The 20,369-nt window shown below is 51.4% G+C and overlaps 3 protein-coding genes across 3 annotated transcripts; 2 read left to right on the top strand and 1 right to left on the bottom strand.

Moving 5' to 3' along the window:
- Window positions 1-5,237: 5,237 nt before the first annotated feature.
- LOC100906360 (sodium/calcium exchanger 3) lies at window positions 5,238-12,050 on the top strand. Its single transcript, XM_029111729.1, has 14 exons — window positions 5,238-5,358; window positions 6,712-6,794; window positions 6,939-6,996; window positions 7,217-7,372; window positions 7,604-7,692; window positions 7,801-7,957; window positions 8,060-8,247; window positions 8,358-8,528; window positions 8,647-8,926; window positions 9,829-10,044; window positions 10,167-10,328; window positions 10,829-11,281; window positions 11,382-11,629; window positions 11,729-12,050. Exons 1-14 carry the CDS (start codon window positions 5,238-5,240, stop codon window positions 11,942-11,944), a joined length of 2,598 nt encoding a protein of 865 aa, XP_028967562.1. The 3' UTR covers window positions 11,945-12,050.
- A 705-nt stretch (window positions 12,051-12,755) lies between these two features.
- Window positions 12,756-17,777, bottom strand: LOC100906217 (nucleolar protein dao-5). The gene is given in 10 exon segments (XM_029111728.1): window positions 12,756-13,378; window positions 13,485-13,650; window positions 13,787-13,889; window positions 13,997-14,122; window positions 14,225-14,422; window positions 14,524-15,177; window positions 15,180-15,385; window positions 15,388-15,423; window positions 15,426-17,274; window positions 17,544-17,777. Coding segments are annotated over 10 exon segments (3,660 nt in total). The 3' UTR covers window positions 12,756-13,290.
- A 623-nt stretch (window positions 17,778-18,400) lies between these two features.
- mip40 (Myb-interacting protein 40) lies at window positions 18,401-20,353 on the top strand. Its single transcript, XM_029111750.1, has 8 exons — window positions 18,401-18,518; window positions 18,987-19,068; window positions 19,172-19,204; window positions 19,292-19,382; window positions 19,460-19,581; window positions 19,679-19,811; window positions 19,897-20,003; window positions 20,112-20,353. Exons 1-8 carry the CDS (start codon window positions 18,509-18,511, stop codon window positions 20,209-20,211), a joined length of 678 nt encoding a protein of 225 aa, XP_028967583.1. The 5' UTR covers window positions 18,401-18,508; the 3' UTR covers window positions 20,212-20,353.
- The last annotated feature ends 16 nt before the right edge of the window (window positions 20,354-20,369 follow it).

Raw genomic sequence — 20,369 nt, 5'->3', positions numbered from 1 at the left:
AGCCTCGAAAGTTGGGAGACTATTTATTTATGTCACAATAATCACGGACCAATTTCCTAAAGAAAGTTTTCCATATAAGGCGTACGGTTGGAACATTCGCTGAGAGAACTGTGAGACGAGATGGCACGCGAGACGAGATGCTGGGAGCATCCCATCGCGATCCTATCGACGCGTTTGCTTTTCGTCGTCACCCACTGGATACTCGCCCCAGCCCGTTGACGGATCGGAGATCTTCTCTGAAGACGAAACACAACTTTTGGCTGACCAGTGGTTTCGCTGCCGCCGGTGCTCATACTTTGCTGCCGGCGGGCACGCCATAGCACTGCTTTGGTCAAGTTCGTCGAAGCGTGCGCGAACGAGAGTTTAAGGGGCCCCTTGCGTAGATTCGCGACGCACTGTCCAATCAGTTTTCTGTTGATCCTGTGGGAAGGCCATTCGGAGCATAAGAAAAAAAAACGACTTCCCGAAGCGCTCTGCACCGGAGGCGATGTCGCCTTCTCAGTGGAGCTATCGCCGTTTTTCGGTTGAATTATAATTTTAATAGTAATTATGGCACGCCGAGAAAAAATCGGGTCATTCTTGCGTCCGTCCTTCCGTCGTGGTGAGCGTCTAAGGAGGATACTGAATTCTTGAAGAGTGATGAAACCTTCCTGATACCGTACTACGCGCAATGGAAACCGTTGCCTTTTTTGCATATCGTCGGATTGTGTGATATAACTACACGTCATAGAGCGATCCGCTGATTCAATCAATTCCTTGCGTGAACGCCCTCGTCGAATTTGCATGAACAATAGTGCGAGTCATCGATCGAGTCGGCGTGGCAAGCCGCTCTGGATCCGTTCTCTTATGTGCTACACATGCATAGAGGAAACTTGCGTTGCCCGCACCCCGACCGAGACGTCGACGACGCTCCGGCAAACTCAGGAGTTTGCTGTCCGAAGTGCTCGGCTTAGAAAAGGGAGAGCGATGCTTATCCTGTCACCCATTTGAGGTTGCAACTGTGATCCACCTTGGGAAAATTCAGAAAGATGATAGCTCGGGTTTTGTGACAGTTCGCGTCGGACATCGGGCGCTCGAGCGAGGGTCCGGATGACTCAGCAACGAGTGATTCAAAAATCGACTTCTACAGTCGTCTCCATCGCGCGATCCGGCTCCGTTCATGCGCGGTTAGTGTTTACGCGGATTGTGTTATACAATTCCAGAACGACCCACGCCTCGCATCAGAAAGTTGGGCAGTGCGATGCGGTCAGCGAGCGACCTTGGCAATCTTCTCCGGAGCTTGTCGTAGGATATCTGTCAATTGTATGTCTCGATCGGCCGGACCGAGAAGAATCGTGAGTTCCGGATGCGTATGCGCAGCTTTGGGACTCCTTCCCTTCATCCTGTTCAGCAAGAAGACCGCTCTGCTCGAAGGAGATGGAAGCACGCTCCCAACGGTCTCGGTTTCCTTGCATGTGGAATCGTAACGAGTCCTCGACCCTCAGGAGGACGAAGCCTGTCGCCTCGGCCACGATCGGAAGAGGAATACAACATATTGCCCGATTCCCCGCGCTCGCTAACGAGCAGCCGAGCCGACTGCCCGCTCTTTGGACGCTCAATTCGCGCTCCAACATGAATTTCGGTGCGGTCAGATGTTTTCTCATGTCGTGAAATGCCATCATCATCATCATCGGAAGAACAGTGGCGCTCGAGACAAAACCAATGAGCGCACAGCATGCGTCAGCCTTGAAGGTCTGATGCGTTCTGCCCACGATTCCGGCGCGTTGCCGCCGGCTTCGAAGCGCCACTAATCTACAAAGTGAGGAAGTTCTTCCGGCCATACCGCTTCTTTCTTTCATCACGCTCTTCTGGTGCCCGAACAGATATTCATTCTGACGACTGTTGGGGAACACACATCATTTTAGAATCCGATAGCGTTCGAACTGCACCCGTCTCAGGTGTTTTCTTTTTTTTCATCTCAATAAATTACGATCTATTATTGCATCCTTCATACAGAATCTCATCGGAATCAATTCGATCTATATCAGCCGGAGTATCAGACCTACGGTCCACTCCATCGACGTCGGACACTTGGCATTCGGGATAGACGAGCCCGAAGGCTCATATTTGGGGGGAACGGGAGGAACTGCAGAGCTCTCGGAAGGACCGATGCAGAAGATCAAGATGGGACTACCCCGTCGCTAGGCGTGAACATTCGTGCTCAGGAACGACGGTAGCTCAAGGCCGAGCGTTTTTCAAAACCATTGTCGGAGCATCGTCCGTCCCTGTCTATCTGAATCGGGCTCCATTGACGGATATTACGATGGGTATAGAAACATTGACTTCGGAAGCTGAGAGCAAAACGTCCGTCCATGTCCTGCAGCCACATAACCTGTTGTATGTACATACCCAGGTATGTGAGTGGTTTGTTGATCTCACCATCATTTCCCGATCAACCTGCTGCTGAGGCTCTCTCCTCCGCCCACTCCCACACGAATGGAAAAACCACCATGCGCAGCTAATCCCTCAATATTAGCGGGATTTGTGGGTTTATCTGTTATCACCGTCATTCACTGCTTGTTGGATGTTGAATCGGCTCTCTCACTAGCTCGCCGGGGCGCTCGCTGCTCTCGTCCCCATCTCCCCCCAAAAATCTGTCCCTCGAGCCCATAACCCGGCCGGCTCCATCATCCTCTCTCCTTACTTTGTCAATCTATCCGTATAGAGGCTCTTTGCAACAGTGACTTATCTGTCTTATCGTGAATATAATCGAACAGGCAAGCAGGCGGGCGGGCAGGCAGGCATGCAGTACTTTGTCGGCGGCGTGGCATAAGGACGACATGTGGTCTCAGCTAGGGTTTCGTTTCTTCAAAGCAGGTGGAAGGAGCTAGCTGTCGAGCTCGCTATGCACCCGAAACAGCCTCCGCTCATCGTTAGTTGATTAAAGATTGAAAGATGATATTCTCCTGATAGCAATGTCCTTTACCGACAAGGGATCTCGCGATATTAGGAGCTTATTGTGAACGCGATAGAGCTCCTCCGCCAATTTCTCCGAAAATGCACCCGGTAGAGCGCCAGTGCTTATCGAATGTGAGCGATGGCACTTCCCAGTTTCGATTCTTCCCTGCCGAGAGCCGCGGCAATACCGGGAGTTCGGGATTTCAATAAAGTGCGAGGTGAGCTGCAGTCAGAAGCGACGAGCATCGAATGCGACCGATCACAAAGGCTCGCATTTGAGTGATCGGAAACAATAGCGCACGGCATGATCTCATGTTCTCGTCGCGTTCCTGGAGCAAGTGGGTCAAGAACTAGGACTTCGGTCCATTTGTACCCTTTCACTGAGCCCGGCTCTCTTCCCCTGCCAATGATGAACTCCTAGAGCGTTCATTTCTATCCGGGAGGATTCCCGATAGAAAGCTATCGGCAGCCCGGGCCTGACTCGAGCTTCGAGCCGCGCTCTATTTCCGTACTGGTCGGTGGGACCCTGAATAGTTCGAAAGGCTCGACGCTTCGTCGCCAGTTCAAACGATGCATCGTACGTCCATAAGGTGGAATAGGCGAAGGGAGCGACGCGAAACCGTAGCTGAAAGGAAATTGTCGAAGAATCAATGCGATTCCTCGGTTGGGGTGAGCTGCCGAGCAGATGAAGCGATACTCCAGACCACGATCGGTAATGAGCGTTGAGCAATGTCCGATGTCTTTCGCGTCCAGATACGGTTAAGAAATTTCATGAATCTGACCCGGGACGTCTGGACTGAGTGAGATCAGTCGTCAACAGGGGCTGAACGCGATGTTGTCACGTGCTCCCGTTGGTCGGTGTCAACGACGTGCCGATAGGAGGCTCTTCAGCTCACCGATTGGATTGAGCTACCTGCCAGTGGCGATGCGGACCATATGCGGGGAACACAAAGTCACAGCGGGGACCAACTGTGCAGTTTGCAGTTGCTCAATCTCATCACTGGAGGGCTAACCTTGTTTTCCCAGCGGGAATTTTTCCTTGTGACAAGCAGATCCACTTTATTCTCGTCATCAGCGAGGTCGGTGAGAGACTCACTTAGATAACAAACTTTAAGACATAGTTCGGAATCCTTTTCGCTAGCGATGTTGATGCGTTCGAGAGGGAGGTGGGTACATTTATCTAAGAATAATTTTCCCGTGCAGAGCGAAGAGAATCCCCTGAAAGAAGGAGTATCGGGCTCAACTCTGTCTCCAGTTGCTCATGAGACTTCTAGACGAGAAGGGGAGAGAGAATTATGAAAATCAGGACATCCCCCGATAGCGACCGGTCCTAGGACTCTCTGACACCACACCTGCTTTGAAGGTGTGCGACGTGTTCAGCAGTGACACGTTTGACATCCATACTCTCACTCAGTCAATGAGAGGAGACTCTGTGTAGTTTACCTGAAGAGCAGGAGCGACGAGAATCGAGGAGAGGCCGCATCGGTCTCGCTATACATACAATGTGTGTGTCTGACTGACTGAGAGCGAGCGAGCGAGTGGGTCTGATGGCTGTACCTCGGGGACAAGGGGACCCGATTGAGAGATAAACTTGGACAGAGTGAGGGAGTGACACCAGCTCTGATACGGCTATTGCACCTTAGGGGATGTTCTAATGTTTGAATCCGAGATTATTATGAGCCCCGAATGATCGTAGGTACTCCGCGCGCTCTCATGACTCGGTGAAATGTTTACAGCGTCGCGGATTTTAGGAAGGTACTACTTTTGCCCGCGTTTGGAGTTCGTGATTTGTGATCGAGTCTTTCACTCGAAATCTCGATCCTGTGTCCACTCTGCGTGGTTCCGGTACAGTTTCGGGGACGACGCATTAAGAGCGATTACTCCAACACGCCAGCAAGGAGTGCGTGGGCTGGCGGCGAATCGAAGAGAATCTACAGAATTCACGAAAGATTGGAGTGTCTGTAGCGACTGACCGGAGGAACACGATTCTAATAAGATAACTTTCCATTCATCTTTCTTCCATTTTCGTGTTTCCGAACGAGCGAAACGCTCTGAAAACTTTCGCATGGTAATAACACTATTCGGAGTCGGTGATGCCTTATTTGCATACTTCCCAGACAACGCGTCACTTTGTCTCAAGTTTATCGACGCCACAGTTGGCTAACAACCGTGTATTACGACTGAGGCAGCCGAACGAAATTTAGATGAAACGAAAAATTCAAGGAAGATATTACTTTTTCCAGCACGCAGAGCATCGGCGTCGAATCGTTCAGCGGTTCTCCGCGGTGAACACCTTCACCATGGGGGATTCATACCATAATTGTTCAGGCGGACTCCTGATTCCATTTCTGAACGAAGCAGGATGGGATCCTACGTTGCGGGCTATACTCTATCTGGGAGGATTGCTCTACTGCTTCATAGGTGAGTTCATCCGCCCGATCATGATCTATCCCAATCCACACCGAACGACCCTATGGTGAGTCGATGCCGAAGTCTAGAGCGGGAGCCAGAAGTTCAGTGGATAGAAAAAAATCTTATATCTGATCCCAGTGGACCGCATGGCGATGCTCCCATTTCGCAGAGGAGCCACCGATCATCGCTGTCGTAACTACGGGCCGTTTCCACGACGGTGGAAAGCCACATGATTCGGTTCTGTTTTTTTTCTACGATGGAAAATTCCAATAATCCCTCTCTGTGCGTATACCGATCGAGGCTTCCCCGCGTTTACTCAAATTCCGCTCATCGAGGACCAGTTAAGGAGCTGGTGGTTCCGACAGCGAGTGTCGAGTAGCGTCTGGACCGCACGACCGCCCGCAACAAAACTTGGCGTGTTCGAAGCCGCGGGGAAACTCACCAGTCTGCCTAGAAGAAAGCCGGTCGCATCGCCACGCATCGAGCATTGAGCGCCCAGGGGGAGGGTATGGGTCGACGATGGCGAACGACAAGCCACACCTCGAAGAGCCTCAGTGCGCTGGGGCAATGTGTCATTACTTTCAACCCCTCGCCATCAAACTTCACTCAATATGCTTTTAACGTCGTCTCCCATCTTCCTCGCTCCCGTGGGGGGGACGTCCGCCACCCGGGCGAAGTCCCCAGCTCCTTCTCGGGCACCTTCTTCAATGTAGCTCAGAAAGTGTACTCGTATCTTTCGTAGATGAGCCAAAATAGCTCTCTCCGGGCTCGAACGTTTCGAGGAGTTCGGTTTCGGCCCGCTCAGCAAACGATCCTACGAAAATCGCTCGCTCATGAACAATGTAACGACGACGCTGACGAGCTCGAAAGTATCGTCACCGAATCTCCGGGCTATCGTCTGGTCGTCAGAGTCTCCAACGGAAGGTCGTAGTCGTTCGGGTTGTCTCCGTTGGCTCGTGCGCGCGTCCTTTTTTGTGATCTCGAATGTCATCAGACAATACCCACGCCAGTTGGAAATAAAACAAGCGCTCCCGACAGAGCTCGAATGACATAAGAATTATCTGTTGAGTGAGTAAATAAGACTCAAGATATTCCCAAGGATATCATCACAAATCCATTGCACGCGCCGTGCAAACCCGGAGAGCTCTCGATGCTCTCCGGCGACACGGAGGGGTCGCGGTATCATCCCTCGCACGTGATCACAACAACATACTCTTCGTCCCTGTGTTGCTGAATTTCGCAGTTCAACGCTGCGATCCACTCAATACAGCAGAGCTGATTCTAATCGATCGTAGAAATTATTCCGTTCCGGTTCCTCCGACTCGGGAGCATGATTCAATCGCTCCGGATTTTGTCTTGCAGGTGTTGCAATAATCGCAGACGTTTTCATGTGCTCAATCGAGAAGATCACATCGAAGACCCGGAAAATCACACTATCAGCCCAGGTAACTCTCGGTCCGGATCGATACACTTCGCGAAAAAAATCGAGCATGACGGCGCGCGGCTTCATACAGCACGTTGCAGACCTCGAACCGATGATACGAAACCCAATTCACGGACTAACCCCAGCTTGTGTTGGAACATTCTAGCAAAGAATCGTTAAAGTTTATCAGGAAGGCAGTCGACCGGACTCGGATTCCGATATCGGTCTGGTAACTAACCCTCATTACGATTTCTGTGCTTTTCTGATTGCCCTTCGCTTTCCTAGTGTCTCGCTTACAGGAGCGATTGCCTGAAACTCGCTATTATGAATTCGTGGACGCAGGTCCCCCATGGACACGATCGACGCATTCTCAATGCTCTGTGATCGACGATCATGGCCCTATCTTGAAATTTTCAATGTCTGCCTGATTGCAGGTCGGAGAAGAGCCGGAAGTTATCGAGGTTAAGGTTTGGAATGAGACCGTTGCAAACCTGACTCTGATGGCCTTGGGCTCATCGGCTCCTGAGATTCTCTTATCGATCATCGAGATCGCCGGCAATGACTTCAAAGCTGGCGAACTAGGTCCCGGAACTATCGTTGGTGAGCACTCGTCCCGTAGAATAATTGGGCATCACTCAGTCAGTCAGAAGGTGGTCCGAGGAATAGCTATCGATGACGAGCATCGGTCCTCGCTGCGTCCGAATCGCTCGCGGACTCGAGAAGATCGCATTCGACCACGGGGCCGGATATCGATCGTCCCGAATGAAAATCCTTTTGCCCAGTGTTATGGGGAGGTCAATTTCTCACCTCGATATTCGATGAACGTTCCAGGATCGGCAGCGTTCAATCTGCTCGTTATCACGGCCGTGTGCATCATCTCGGTGCCAGCAGGAGAAATTCGCACTATACGTATGATCAAGGTACTCTAAGAAGCCTTTGCATCTAAGAGCGAAAACCTCCGATAGTCATCGTGCGCGTCGCAATTTCCCTAATAGAATGCTTTTAGTAAAGATTTGAATGTCCCCCAGGTGTTCTGCATAACGGCTACGTTTTCGGTCTTTGCTTACGTGTGGCTATTAGTCATCCTGGTTCTGATATCTAAAGACGTAGTGGAAGTTTGGGAAGGACTTCTCACTCTCCTGTTCTTTTTCATCCTTGTACTTCTCGCCTACTTGGCTGATAAAGGTGCTCTAGGCAGCAGCTTCCTTGTTCGAAATAAGTAGATGCATACCAGATGGTATACTTCTAGCGGAAATTCGAATTCTCACTATCGACGACCGTCTCTAGGAATTCTCTTCCCCGGAAGAAAAGAGGAAAGCACGGATCCCAAGCAGATCGAACTCCAAAGCTCTGACGATCCCGAGAAAGTCAAAGTGAATATCCCGAATGGGACTGACTCGCACAAGAAAAAATTCTTCAGCAATGGCAGAATCGATCGCCCCGGACTACTCGACTTCATCAAGGATATCCGCAAGGTGAGTATCTTGGGTCGATTCTCAACGACGGAGTCGCTGAAAATTCGTCATTATGATTATGATCATTCCATACTCACTGAGCTTTCGTTAACGCGTCCAATTGTGCTCAGCATCCTGGTCTGACGGACGAGGATTGTGCGACTTTGGCTGCTGCTCGATTGGCCGATGAGCAGGCTCACAGTCGAGGCTGGTACCGCGTGAGCGCCATCAGAGACTTCACCGGCGGAAAGCGGACGAAACCCTCGATTTCTGCTACTTTACAACATAAGTTGGACCAAGAAGTAGGTGTTTGAATTTATTTTAGGCTTACACGGGTATCATGGTTAGACCGGTGTCTCGATAGGCGAAGTCGTTGCAACTCCACATGTCCGAATGAGGTCGACGCGTTTCTCCCCGTAGGTGCGGGAACTCATGGCTGTTGCCGACGTGCTGGACAAACGTGATGACAAGCCAGAGGCCGATCGTAACCGAGTGAGCACTCCCGAAGTACAGGACCTCGACAAACAGAAGGGCACGCTGCTGACTCCTCTCCCATATTTCATCGACAAGGAGATGTCGTACGTCGAGTTCAACGCCAGCCAAGTCGCAGTATTGGAAAAATCGAAGAAAGCCACCGTCCTGCTCCGGAGAAGAGGCAATACCGAATCCGAGATCAGCGTGCGCGTCGAGACCATCGATGGTGAGTGATGGATCCAACCATGCGGCAGAAGAAGCAGAAGAGAGCCGAAGCGAGAACGAGACCATATACACCATTAACTCGCAACGCAACATCCGAATACGAGCATATCCGATTCTTCTCGATGGCGTCGACAAGCCGCTGCCAAGAACGGAAGGAGCATTCTGTTGAGACCGACGGCGAGCGACAACGAGTGAGGGCTCCATCGGGGGGTCACTCGCTCGTCTGGGTTTCCGATGCTAGCGGAAATCGGAGACTGACCCCTTTCGATGTCAAGGGTTCAGACCGGAAGATCGTTAGGGATGAAGAATCGTCATTGTACGATGCGAACGAGACGCAGTTTGGTCGAGGTTCGAACATACCACCGCTTGGTAGGAGGACGCCGGACCGCTCGTTCGATATTTTCTGCCGTAGCCCTCTTGAGTGGAGTCGATGTCTATCCGGAGAGCATGCGGTCTTTCCGGCATTGTTTGTTCATGTGTTCGAAGGCTCGACCACCTCGGATAACGGTCGTGATCTCGGATAGAACTTTGTCTTCGGTGACCTCGAGACATCGAATCCGATTTCAAGTACTCGATGCAAACGAATGCCCACACGCGTTTCCGGCGATGTTCGTGCAAGGAGGATCGAGTACAAAGGGTTAGGATGATGCAGGCCGGGGTGGTCAGCCTTGAAAAGGAACCAACGAGCGGTTATTGATGAGAACGGGACTTGACGGGGTGGAACCGACGAGGAAATGAAAGGGAAAGCCACGCGATGAGGAGGATGTCGGGCTGGGACATCTTAATCAGCGCGGTGTTGACTTTGCCGAGCTGCCTACTACCCTCGGATGGATGGCCGGACGGGATTCGATCCAATCCGTTGGCGAAACCGAGTGTTTGAAATTCTTGTTCGTTGTTTGACAGGAACCGCGACTGCCCACGAGGATTATAAGCCGCTCCGGCAACTCGTCAAATTCGCTCCAGGGGAATTGATTAAAGCAGTCACGGTGGAAATCGTTGACGATCAGCAATGGGAACCCGATGAGAGCTTCTTCCTTCGGATGTCTGTGCCGTTATCGCAGAAAATGCTCCGACTCGGTAGGAAAACCGTTATGGAGATCGTAATCATCAACGATGACGGTGAGTTCACGTACGGCATCCTTATAAAATGCATCGCAAGTACCCTCCTTGAGGGGGAATCATGCGAATCGATCATGGATCGATTTCCGGTATAATTATTTTAATCAATACTTCCGCTTCAGAACCGGGACAATTCACCTTCTTACGTCGTGGTGTTTTGGTCAAGGAAAGCGTGGGATTGGCCTCCTTGACTGTGATCCGTCAGAAAGGTTGCGATGGCGTTGCCCATGTCCACTGGAGAACGAAGAACCAAACGGCAGTTCATGGGAAGGATTTCGTTGGAGGTGAGCTCATTTAGGTCTGTTTCAGTGTATATACAGTCCCGGCGAAACTGATTGGGTACAGTAAATAGCGAAGGTAACGCGAGTGAGGATTCGACTGACCGAATACAGTGGGGCACGAGCTATGATTGACACCTTTGGAAATTTCTTCTCCTCCGGCCTAAAGTTCCTCTTTGTCTTTCTCTCTCTCACTAATTTCTTAAGCTGTGAACCATTCGCCGAGACAGAGGTGTAAGTACTTTGGAAATCTTAGCTTGCGCCAAAAATCCCATGGATATCATCATGGCGGAGAGACATTTCTATCGCTAACTAAAAAAAATGCAAGATGACCTGACAATCGCTTGGGACGGACTCGAAAAATTCATCCGCTCAGAGAGGCATAACTTGTCTCGGAACCATGACGCTTCAAGAATGCTTCCGAAATCACCACCATATATGGACTGAGCTTGTTAGCGGTCACAGGAACGCTCATTTCCTAATTCTCACTATAATTCTGTTTCCAGGCGATGGGAAACTCATATTCGAGGACGGTGAATGTGAGAAAGCGATCGAAATCAAGATTGTCGACGATTTCGAGGCCGAGAAGGACGAACATTTCGAAGTGGAACTCTTCGAACCCTCTCCGGGCTCGAGTCTGGGCTCTCACACGAAATGCACGGTCACCATAGCCAACGACGATGATTTCAACTCGATCATGAATCGTATAATGATGATGGCCAATGTTAACGTCGACAAATTCCGACTGCACAACGAAACCTGGTGCGAACAATTCAAGGAGAATATGAACGTCAACGGGGGCGACCTGGATAACGCCACCGGATCCGACTACGTCATGCACGGATTGACTTTCTTCTGGAAAGTTCTGTTCTCCTTCGTTCCCCCGCCCGCCTACGCCGGGGGTTGGATCACGTTCGTGGTTTCTCTGGCTCTCATCGGTTTACTCACAGCTATAGTTGGTGAGTGGAGCCGATTTGCTAATTTGATATTGTCCTCGGTCGAAGCTATCGGATTCGCCCTCTTCCGAAACTGGAATTCCTGAGGCTTCGACTCTTACAGGTGATCTCGCGGGCATATTTGGTTGCCTCGTCGGACTTGAGAACACAGTGACCGCTATCACCTTCGTCGCTCTCGGAACGTCTCTGCCCGATTTATTCGCCTCGAGAACTGCAGCTCGACAGGAGAAATATGCCGACAACGCCATCGGGAACGTCACCGGCTCAAACTCGGTCAATGTGTTCCTGGGTCTCGGACTCCCTTGGTTCATCGCTGCGCTTTACTGGTGGTCGAAGGGCGAAGTATTCCGGGTAAGTTCTGTTGGCAGTTCCACTGCTCCGTTCGAGGAATATGTAGAACTCGGAGCACCGAGCGGGAGAACGGGAGTCTTATCCCAAGCTGTTTTACAGGTCGAGTCTGGCACCCTGACATTCAGCGTCGGGATTTACTGCGCGGTAGCAGTTTGCTGCATATCGCTGATCTTCGCGAGACGTTTCCTGCAACCTCTGGGCAAGGCCGAATTGGGTGGACCCCGACCGATGGCTCTCGCTTCAGCAGGCTTCCTTCTGTTCCTGTGGCTGGTCTACATTGTTCTGTCGGCTCTGAAGGCATACAAGCACCTCTGAATTCCTGAACGACCTTTACATCGTCGGATTTCGAGCGAAGGAGTGGTGTTGAGTCTTGGCGGTCTCCTTAAAACGATCAGCTCAACCAGATCATGGCCGACGTGATGAGGTATCGGTCGGCTCTCGTGTTCACATTTGACGTACATATGACGAAGAGTGTATCGAACAAGACAGCGGGGTAGCGGAATGACTGGCATGGACCATATGTAATCCCGAGAAAGTGTGAGAGAGAACTTGCGATCAGTGTGTTTGAGAGTTGGTCTGACTGAGAAGACAATATTTATGGCTGCGAGGTTCGCTCGAAACGTTCGTAGATTGTGAAAAAAATTACATGATATCCCGCGTGTTCATATTCGATGACCTAGCGAAGAGCCTCAGAGAAGAAGAGCGGCGACCTCATTGTTCGTGTATTTTTTTCTAATCAACGGGTATGCGCTACGTATGGAATATCGTTCCTCATTGTATACGAATGGGGCTACAATAAAATATCGCTGCTTTTGAATCTCCATCGGCACGGTATTCCCTCGCGCTTCGACCTCAAGAAACGTGATATAAGTATTGCAAGTTCGAGTGAGACTTCTCAACCCCGACAAAGCTCTTCCTCTGAACCTTCGTTCTTCCTGAGGGGCGGTGTGCAGTTGCGCAGATGAGACGCTGAGATATAAGACAAAACGTATGCTTTATTCGATTATCGACGCTTCCGTGATTGGAGGACCGGACACCGAAATATAGACACGTGATGTTCTAAGCTAAGCTCCAACATCGATTACTTAGTCTTACAGAGTTTTCCGCTCTAGGAATAATCTGCATAAGAACGGCATGTGCTCAAGAGAAAGCTCCCCGACTCCGTGAATCCGGAGCTCAGGCAATCTGAACGATCCCATCCAAAAGCTATCAAGATAGCCGGAATCGAAAAACAAATAATCTTGATACTGCCATCGGAATAGGTTGAAACTCCCACAGACGACAACGCGTGCCGAGCTTTATTTACAGGCCTGCGTCCGGATTCAATGAAACTAGGGTTGTTAACACGTGACCCCCGACCTCCATTTATTTTTCTTAACCGTGTTTTCAGATCAGAATTCGTTGAGTTTTCCAATCGGGGCAGATGCGGATCGTGCACGATACAATTGATGCAGAAAGAAGGAGCGAATTAGAATGGAGTTTGGTTGATATTTTCTTTTTATGGGTCCTCCGTGAACCCTGAGTCGCTCCAATCGAACTACAGTTCAGGCGATTTTATCGTACACGTCACCGCGGAAGAGAACCGGAGGTCCTTCATTCGTTGATGATTCAAACCACATTTTGATGCCCAAGAGACACCGGGTAGGTTTGAACAAAGTTCCCTATTCCGAATCAAAGCGTATGGAATTTACTCCCATATCGATTAAGCCTCCACTGTAGGTTCCTCTCTTCTTCTTCGTCTTCTCATGCCTGAAACCACGGAAAGGACTTCAGGAAAAGAAGAAGTAATGCTGACTCCTCAGAGAACCGTTAGCGAGATATATCCAAGAGTGGAAGAACATCATCGGGCACCAACCTGAAATCCCTCCCTTTCACCTGCTTCAGGACCTGATGGGCCTTCGCGCCGAAGTTGGAGCCCTGAGCGTTCCTCTTCGCGTCGTAAGAATTGTCAGCGAGACGAGGATCTACTTTGACCTCTTCTGCACGGACGCGGCGATACGGAGAATTTTTCGGACGATTATCTGCGACGGTGGAAAAAATCAGTTCGGCGCTCCGACAAGACGGGATCGGTAAAATATCCGCAGGACACCGGAACAGAACTCTAGATGGGAGAAAATGACCGGAGGGAACTGGCTCTTTGCCAGGGAATGCGCTTACCCGGCTCGTCAGTGTTGAAAATGTTTGGAGGTCGTACACCGGCTTTCTGCTTGTGTGGTGGGGCGTCTACCTCACTCTCGTTCGAGCCACCTTCGACTTCGCCCTGAAGAGATCGCTCGTCAGTGCGTTTCGATCCGCGGTAGGAAGATATGAAGTCCTCAACTCCCAGATAGGATCCCTTCTTGAGGGAGAGACTTACATTGCACTTACCGCTTTCCTCTTGAGACCGCCGTTCGCGGTTTTCGGAGGAGCCTCGTCTTCCTCGCTGTCCTCATCGCTGTCGCTCTCTCGAGGTCTCTTTATTGCGCTCCCACTCGTAATCGCCGGAGTGGTTTTCTGACGAATTAGAAAAGCTTGTTTTTCTCCCCATCGCTACTCTTGCATACGAGGCCGAGAAGAAGGGAGAATATATCTTGTGGCACGCGCTCGCTTCCTCACCTTGGCGGCAGGTGGTCCATCGTCGCTCTCGGAATAGTCAGTACTCGCATCTGCTTTTTTCTTCACAACTGGGGATTTCCCGTTAGCTAGGGGTTTCTTTACCACTGTCTCCTCTTCCGAGGAATCGTCCTCCGAAGATGAATCTCGCTTCGCGGGAGTCTTCACGGGCGTCTTGATCGGAGTCTTCACCGGAGTTTTCTGTGAAATATTCGCAGACGTTAGACTCTTCAGTGGCCACACAGCTCGACCGTGGTCGGGGCTTCTCTCGAGGAAATCATCGCACTACAGAAAACTCTTACCGCTTGAGCTTGGTCCTCATCCGAAGAGTCATCCGAGTCGGACTCGGCCTTCTTCGCAGGAACTCTGACCGGGCCTTTCGCGACCACTTTCGGAGCTTCATCCGCCGACGAGTCATCGGAGCTACTGCTGTCCTTCTTCGCCGCGGCTCTGGCAGGCGTTTTCTGAGATGTTGGTTTGACCACTGGAGTTTTGGCGGCGACTCCTTCAGAAGACGAGTCGTCTGACGATGTTTCTTTCTTTGCCGGAGGGGTAGCTTTCGCAGGAGTTTTCCGAACGGGAGCCGTTTCCTCTTCCTCGGAAGATTCCCCGGAGCTCGAGTCCTCCTTACTCGCTGGCGTCTTAAGAGGAGTGGGTTTTGCCGGCGTTTTCTTGGGAGCCTCCTCGTCCTCGGAAGAATCATCAGAGCTCGAGTCCTGCTTTTTCGCAGGAGTTTTCAGAGGAGTGGGTTTCGCCGGTGTTTTCTTGGGAACCTCCTCGTCCTCGGAAGAATCATCGGAGCTCGAGTACTGCTTCTTCGCAGGAGTCTTCACGGGAGTGGCTTTGGCTGGTGTTTTCTTGGGGAGGACCTCTTCCTCTGAAGAATCATCAGAGCTGGAGTCCTTATTTTTCGCCGGAGTTTTTAAGGGAGTGGCTTTGGCCGGAGTTTTCAAGGGAGTGGCTTTGGCCGGTGTTTTTTAGGAGCCTCCTCCTCCTCGGAAGAATCATCAGAGCTCGAATCCTCCTTCTTCGCAGGAGTCTTCACGGGAGCGGCTTTGGCCGGTGTTTTCTTGGGGAGGTCCTCTTCCTCGGAAGAATCATCAGAGCTGGAATCCTTCTTTTTCGCTGGAGTTTTTAAGGGTGTGGCTTTGGCCGGTGTTTTTTGGGAGTCTCCTCCTCCTCGGAAGAATCCTCAGAGCTTGACTCCTCTTTTTCGCTGGAGTTTTCAGAGGCGTTGGTTTAGCCGGTGTTTTCTTGGGAGCTTCCTCCTCTTCGTCGGAAGAATCCTCAGAGCTCGACTCCTTCTTCTTCGCTGGAGTCTTGAGAGGAGTAGGCTTAGCCGGAGCTTTCTCGGAGGCCTTCTCTTCCTCGTTCGAGGACGAATCTTCGGAACTGGAATCCTCCTTGGCTGGTGTTTTTATAGGAGTGGCTTTGACGGGTAACTTATTTGCAGCACCCATCCCTTCGTCGTCCGAATCGTCCGAATCAGATTCATCCTTCTTTGCCGGCGTCTTCAAGGGAGCCGCTTTCGAGCTCTGTTTCTTAGGAGCCTCCTCCTCCTCCTCCGACGAAGATGTATCTTCGGAGCTGGATTCCCTCTTCTTGATGGGCGTTTTTACCGGGGCCGGTTTCGCGGGTGTCTTTTTGGGGGCCTCATGCTCATCTGACGAAGAATCCTCCGAGCTGGAGTCCTTCTTTTTCGCCGGAGTTTTCACTGGAATCGTTTTCTTGGGAGCTCCCTCTTCATCCGAAGAGGATTCCTCACTGCTGCTGGCTTTCTTCGCGACCTTCTTCGCGGGGGTGACTTTCGATGCAACCGTGGTCTTCGGAGCGGGTTCTTCGTCATCGGAAGACTCCTCAGAGCTGCTGTCCTTCTTCGTGGGTGCTTTAGAAACTGTTTTCTTCACGGGAGCAGATTTCGAAGGTGCAGTCTCCTCATCGGAAGAAGATTCTGAGCTGCTATCTTTCTTCGTGGGTTTCGCTACGGGTCCGGTCTTATTCGCCGGCTTCTTCGGAGCTTCTTCATCTTCCGATGAGCTCTCAGAGCTGGAGTCTTTCTTCACTGCCTGTTTTGCAGTTGTGGGCTTCGCAGCAACTTTCGTCACGGCACTCTCTATCTCATCGGAGGAGTCTCCCGAACTACTGCTATCTTTTTTAGCGCTCGCTTTCTTGGGCGGGGTCGCCTTAGCGGGGACTTTCTTGGGCGGTTGGCTCGCTTCCTCATCGGAAGAATCATCGGACTCACTGCTGTCGGCCTTCGCAGCAGGTTTAGCCGATGTCACCTTGCCGACAGCTTTCTTCGCAGGGACGTCTTCATCGCTCGAGGTGTCGTCTAAGCTGCTGTCGGCCTTCTTCGACGGCAATTTAGCCGGGGTTTTCACGGGGGTTTTCACGGGGGTCTTCACAGGGGCTTTCTTCGTTTGAGGGCGTTCATCCTCCGAAGAATCGTCCGAGTCACTCATATCGGCCTCTTTCGCCAGCGTCTTCAAGGGTGTGAGCTTAGCAGAGCTCTGCTCTTCCTCTGAGGACGATCCACTGCTGTCCGCCTTTGCTTTGGCTGGCGTTGCTTTGACGGGCGCTTTCTTGGCCGCCGTGGCTGCTTCTCCGTCTGAAGATGAATCATCGGAAGTCTCATCGGCTTTCGCGGGTTTTTTGGCGACCTGTTTGCCTGGGGTCGCCTTCCCTTTCGGGGGAGCCGCATCTTCGGACGACGACTCTTCAGAGGAGTCTGAGTCCTTCTTGGCTGGCTTCTTCGCTGCCGTGGCAACAGGTGCCTTGGCCGGCCGTTCGTCGTCGTCCGAAGACTCTTCCGAGCTGGAATCCTTATTCTTGGCCGGAGCCTTTACAGAGACAGGTTTAGCCGGTTTGCCCTTGGGGGCTTCATCATTGGATGAGGAATCCTCCGAGCTAGATTCCTTCTTTTTCGCTGGTGCCTTGGCCGCGACCGTTTTAGCGGGGGTCTTCTTCGGAGGCTCATCGTCGTCCGATGATATGTCATCAGAATCCGAGGATTTCTTCTGGGGTGGTCCGGGTTTTTTCACCGGTGGTTGAGCCTGCGAAGATATCGAGAGGGAATCAGAATACCGCTGCTATTCTTCGTGCTCGCATTTTGGGATTGGCACGACATGACATTCCATCTGCAAACGTCTGACAACGACGCAAACATGGCCGGAGGCCGGTGGGGGTTCCGGGGAATCGACCACACGTGCCCACCCCTGGTCAGCCAACAGCTACGGAGCTACCTCTGACGGGGATGACACAACGGTGTTAATGTGGCGGCAAAGCGAGCGTGACTTCGCGCACATGGCAGGATACAACTCACCGCTTTCTTCGGAGCTTCTTCCTCGGAATCACTGTCGGAGTCGCTTGAAGCTGCCTGCCGGGCTTTTTTCGCAGCGTGATTCAAGGGTTCACCTTTCCGCTTCCCCACAAGTTTCTCGAAAAGCGCGGAATTGCACGCGCTCGCAGCTTTCTTTCTGTACGTGGCGGCCGTTTTCGGATCGAGGACGCTCTTCAGGTGCTCGGCAACGAGATCATGGAACTGCTCAGCGTCCATCGCGAGTTAGATTTTAAAGTATGGTAACTATAGGAGAACAGGGTAGAGCAGTTCCGCGAGGCTCTTTCTTTCTCCTCATAGGAAAGCGTGTGGATAGTCGTCAGCTGCACACAACACGTGCAGATCCGTGGTCCGAAATAGTCTCACGAAGGGGAGAGCGAAGGTACTTCATCGGAGTTCCCGTGCGCTTCGAGGAGGGATGCAGATGGTGATCTCAGACGCGAGGCCAAAAGCTCGTTCGCAGACCTCGATGCTGGGGATTCCGAGGTGAAATTCACGTCGCATGAGAAGCGCTTCACGTGGATCATGAAATCATAAATATTCTTTCGAATCACGAACGTGTCTCCCGCTTAGTGGTACGTTTGCTCCAGCGCCGATCCCATACCAAATCTACGGATACGATATCCCGAGGCCCCCTCCGTACGGGAGTGGAAGCAAACCCATAATTAAGCAAAGCTTATCTCAGGAGAGTTTGGCAGTTTAGCTCACATGGATTCCGTGATACACGAAATACGCGAAATACCGGGATTCCGCTGAAATGGGGAAGGGTCAGGAGAGAGTGAATTCATCCAAACGTTGTGCTGTTTGTTTTCGTTTATGACTCCCTCCGAGCCGCCATTTTCGAATTCACCACTTTTCGGCTTTTGAGAGCGTCAATAATATATTTCCTCATTCGGAATTGATCGTGTGGCTCCGTGGATCGCGCGACTGATTCTTCCGCACGCCCAGGAATGGATCCCAGTGAGTGAGATCGAGTATTCGGCTGAAGATGCAATCGAGGAGGATCTTCCCCATCCGAAACCAAAGAAGTTTTGAAATTCCGCCTTTTCCCCGTCTAACGTGAAACGTTTACCTCCGTGAGGGAAAAAGGCCCCTGGGAGTGAAAACATGACTTAGGAATCCTTGAGAACGCTCAGCCAGATTGGCGGTGGACATTACTTCGGTCTCCCAGAATGGGGGGAGAAATCGAAATGGAGACCCCCTGTGACAAGAGAAACTCGAGGGGGAAAGCGGGATCCGGCTCAGATTCAGCTCTATCGCGACGGAGCTTTGGACGGACCCCGGTTCTCCGGAGCTACAGAGCCACAATTTCGACAGTCTGTGGTTTGATGTTGATGCGAGGAATCGGGGAGCGATGAGGCACGAATGCTTCATTTCCTCCGAGCGGCGGAATCGGAGAGATTTTTCCAACGGAGCCGTATTTTCCAGAGCTGGTTCGAATCCCTCAGCTGACTGCTGCCAGATGCAAGTTCGATGGATTACTGCAGCAGATCGCCGAGCGTATGGACGAGTACGTAATGTGGGATGCAAAAATTAGGGGTAGAGAATTCGAGCGTCTAGAGAAGTTCAAAAGTTTCCCCTAAGGTCTCCTAAAGTTTCCATGTCATTTGCAGTGTGAGCGGCGATGAGAAGGCTCCGGAAGACGTGTAAGATCAGGAACATCATTCGAGGAAATGTTGCATGGAAGATTGCGCGGAGAGAATTCTATTTCCATTGAGATCTCATTGTTGCAGGAAACCAGCAGACCCTAAGCAGCACACAGGAGCATTCCAGAAACCAGTGAAGAAAAAACTCGAAACAACTTCCGGTACCGTGATCACAAAGGTGAGTGTTGTCTTCATCTCTATCGTTCGAGGACATCGCTCCCAGAGTTTCCCCTTTCATCCAGCAACATATTCCAGATCCAAGATTGTTCCCTGGACATGGCCCTCTTCAATGATTCGAGCGTACTCTATCCCATGGTTCGGGCCTGGTGTAGGAACGATAACAGTCGTGAATGTGTGAGTCTCCAAAGCATAATGAGGTTGAAGTCTTGACTTCCACTAGGAATTTCCTCGCGTACATCGGGAATGGTGGAAACCTCATCCTCGGTGTTCTATCTCGCAGGACGATTCGTCGAGCTCAGACGAAGAGGAACAGGACGACCATCGTATCGTGACGATGATGCCCCCTCCGCATCCCCGGGATGAAGATGTGCCCAGAATTCCGAGTGGTCTCCCCCCGCACGGATGTGATGTCATTCCAATCGCAGCGGTTAGTCAATCTGTGTCTGTGTATCGGAAGCGGAGGCGTAGCTTGGGCTTGGACCACAAACACGCCAATGGCTCTCCCTTTCCAGGAAGGAGACGACCTGCCAGATCCCGGATATTTGCTTCAAGAGCATCTGCTTCGGTGGAAAATCGTGCGCCAACAGTGGCGAGAAGCTTCCGCGCTCAATGATGCGAGGTGCGTTTCCCGCAGAGAGTCGGATGAAATAATCGGGACTCTACGTGAGCGGATCGGATGTAGACAGACTTCGCTGTGATAAGAATCGATTTCGGAATTCGTTCACAGGTATTTCGAGAGTTGCGAAATCCTCGCAAAGTGCCAAGCGATCGAAGAAGCCTCCCCTGAACCCCAGCATGAATGGGACGGTATCGAGCCGCTTCCATGAAGGAGCGTATCCATCCGGGAGAGATGAATCTCCCATCTCTTCATCACCATTGTATCATTGAGCCTCTATCAATCCCATGCATTGAGCTCTCATCGAGCGAAGAAGAACGTCTAAGGATTTTCCGAAAAATAAAGTTTAAAAGGAATCGACAAGTCGAA

The sequence above is a fragment of the Galendromus occidentalis genome, unplaced genomic scaffold, assembly GCF_000255335.2.
Source record: "Galendromus occidentalis unplaced genomic scaffold, Mocc_1.1 scf7180000077464, whole genome shotgun sequence".
In the NCBI taxonomy this organism is placed as follows: Eukaryota; Metazoa; Arthropoda; class Arachnida; order Mesostigmata; family Phytoseiidae; genus Galendromus; species Galendromus occidentalis.
This window is presented reverse-complemented; position numbering and strand designations above follow the sequence as displayed.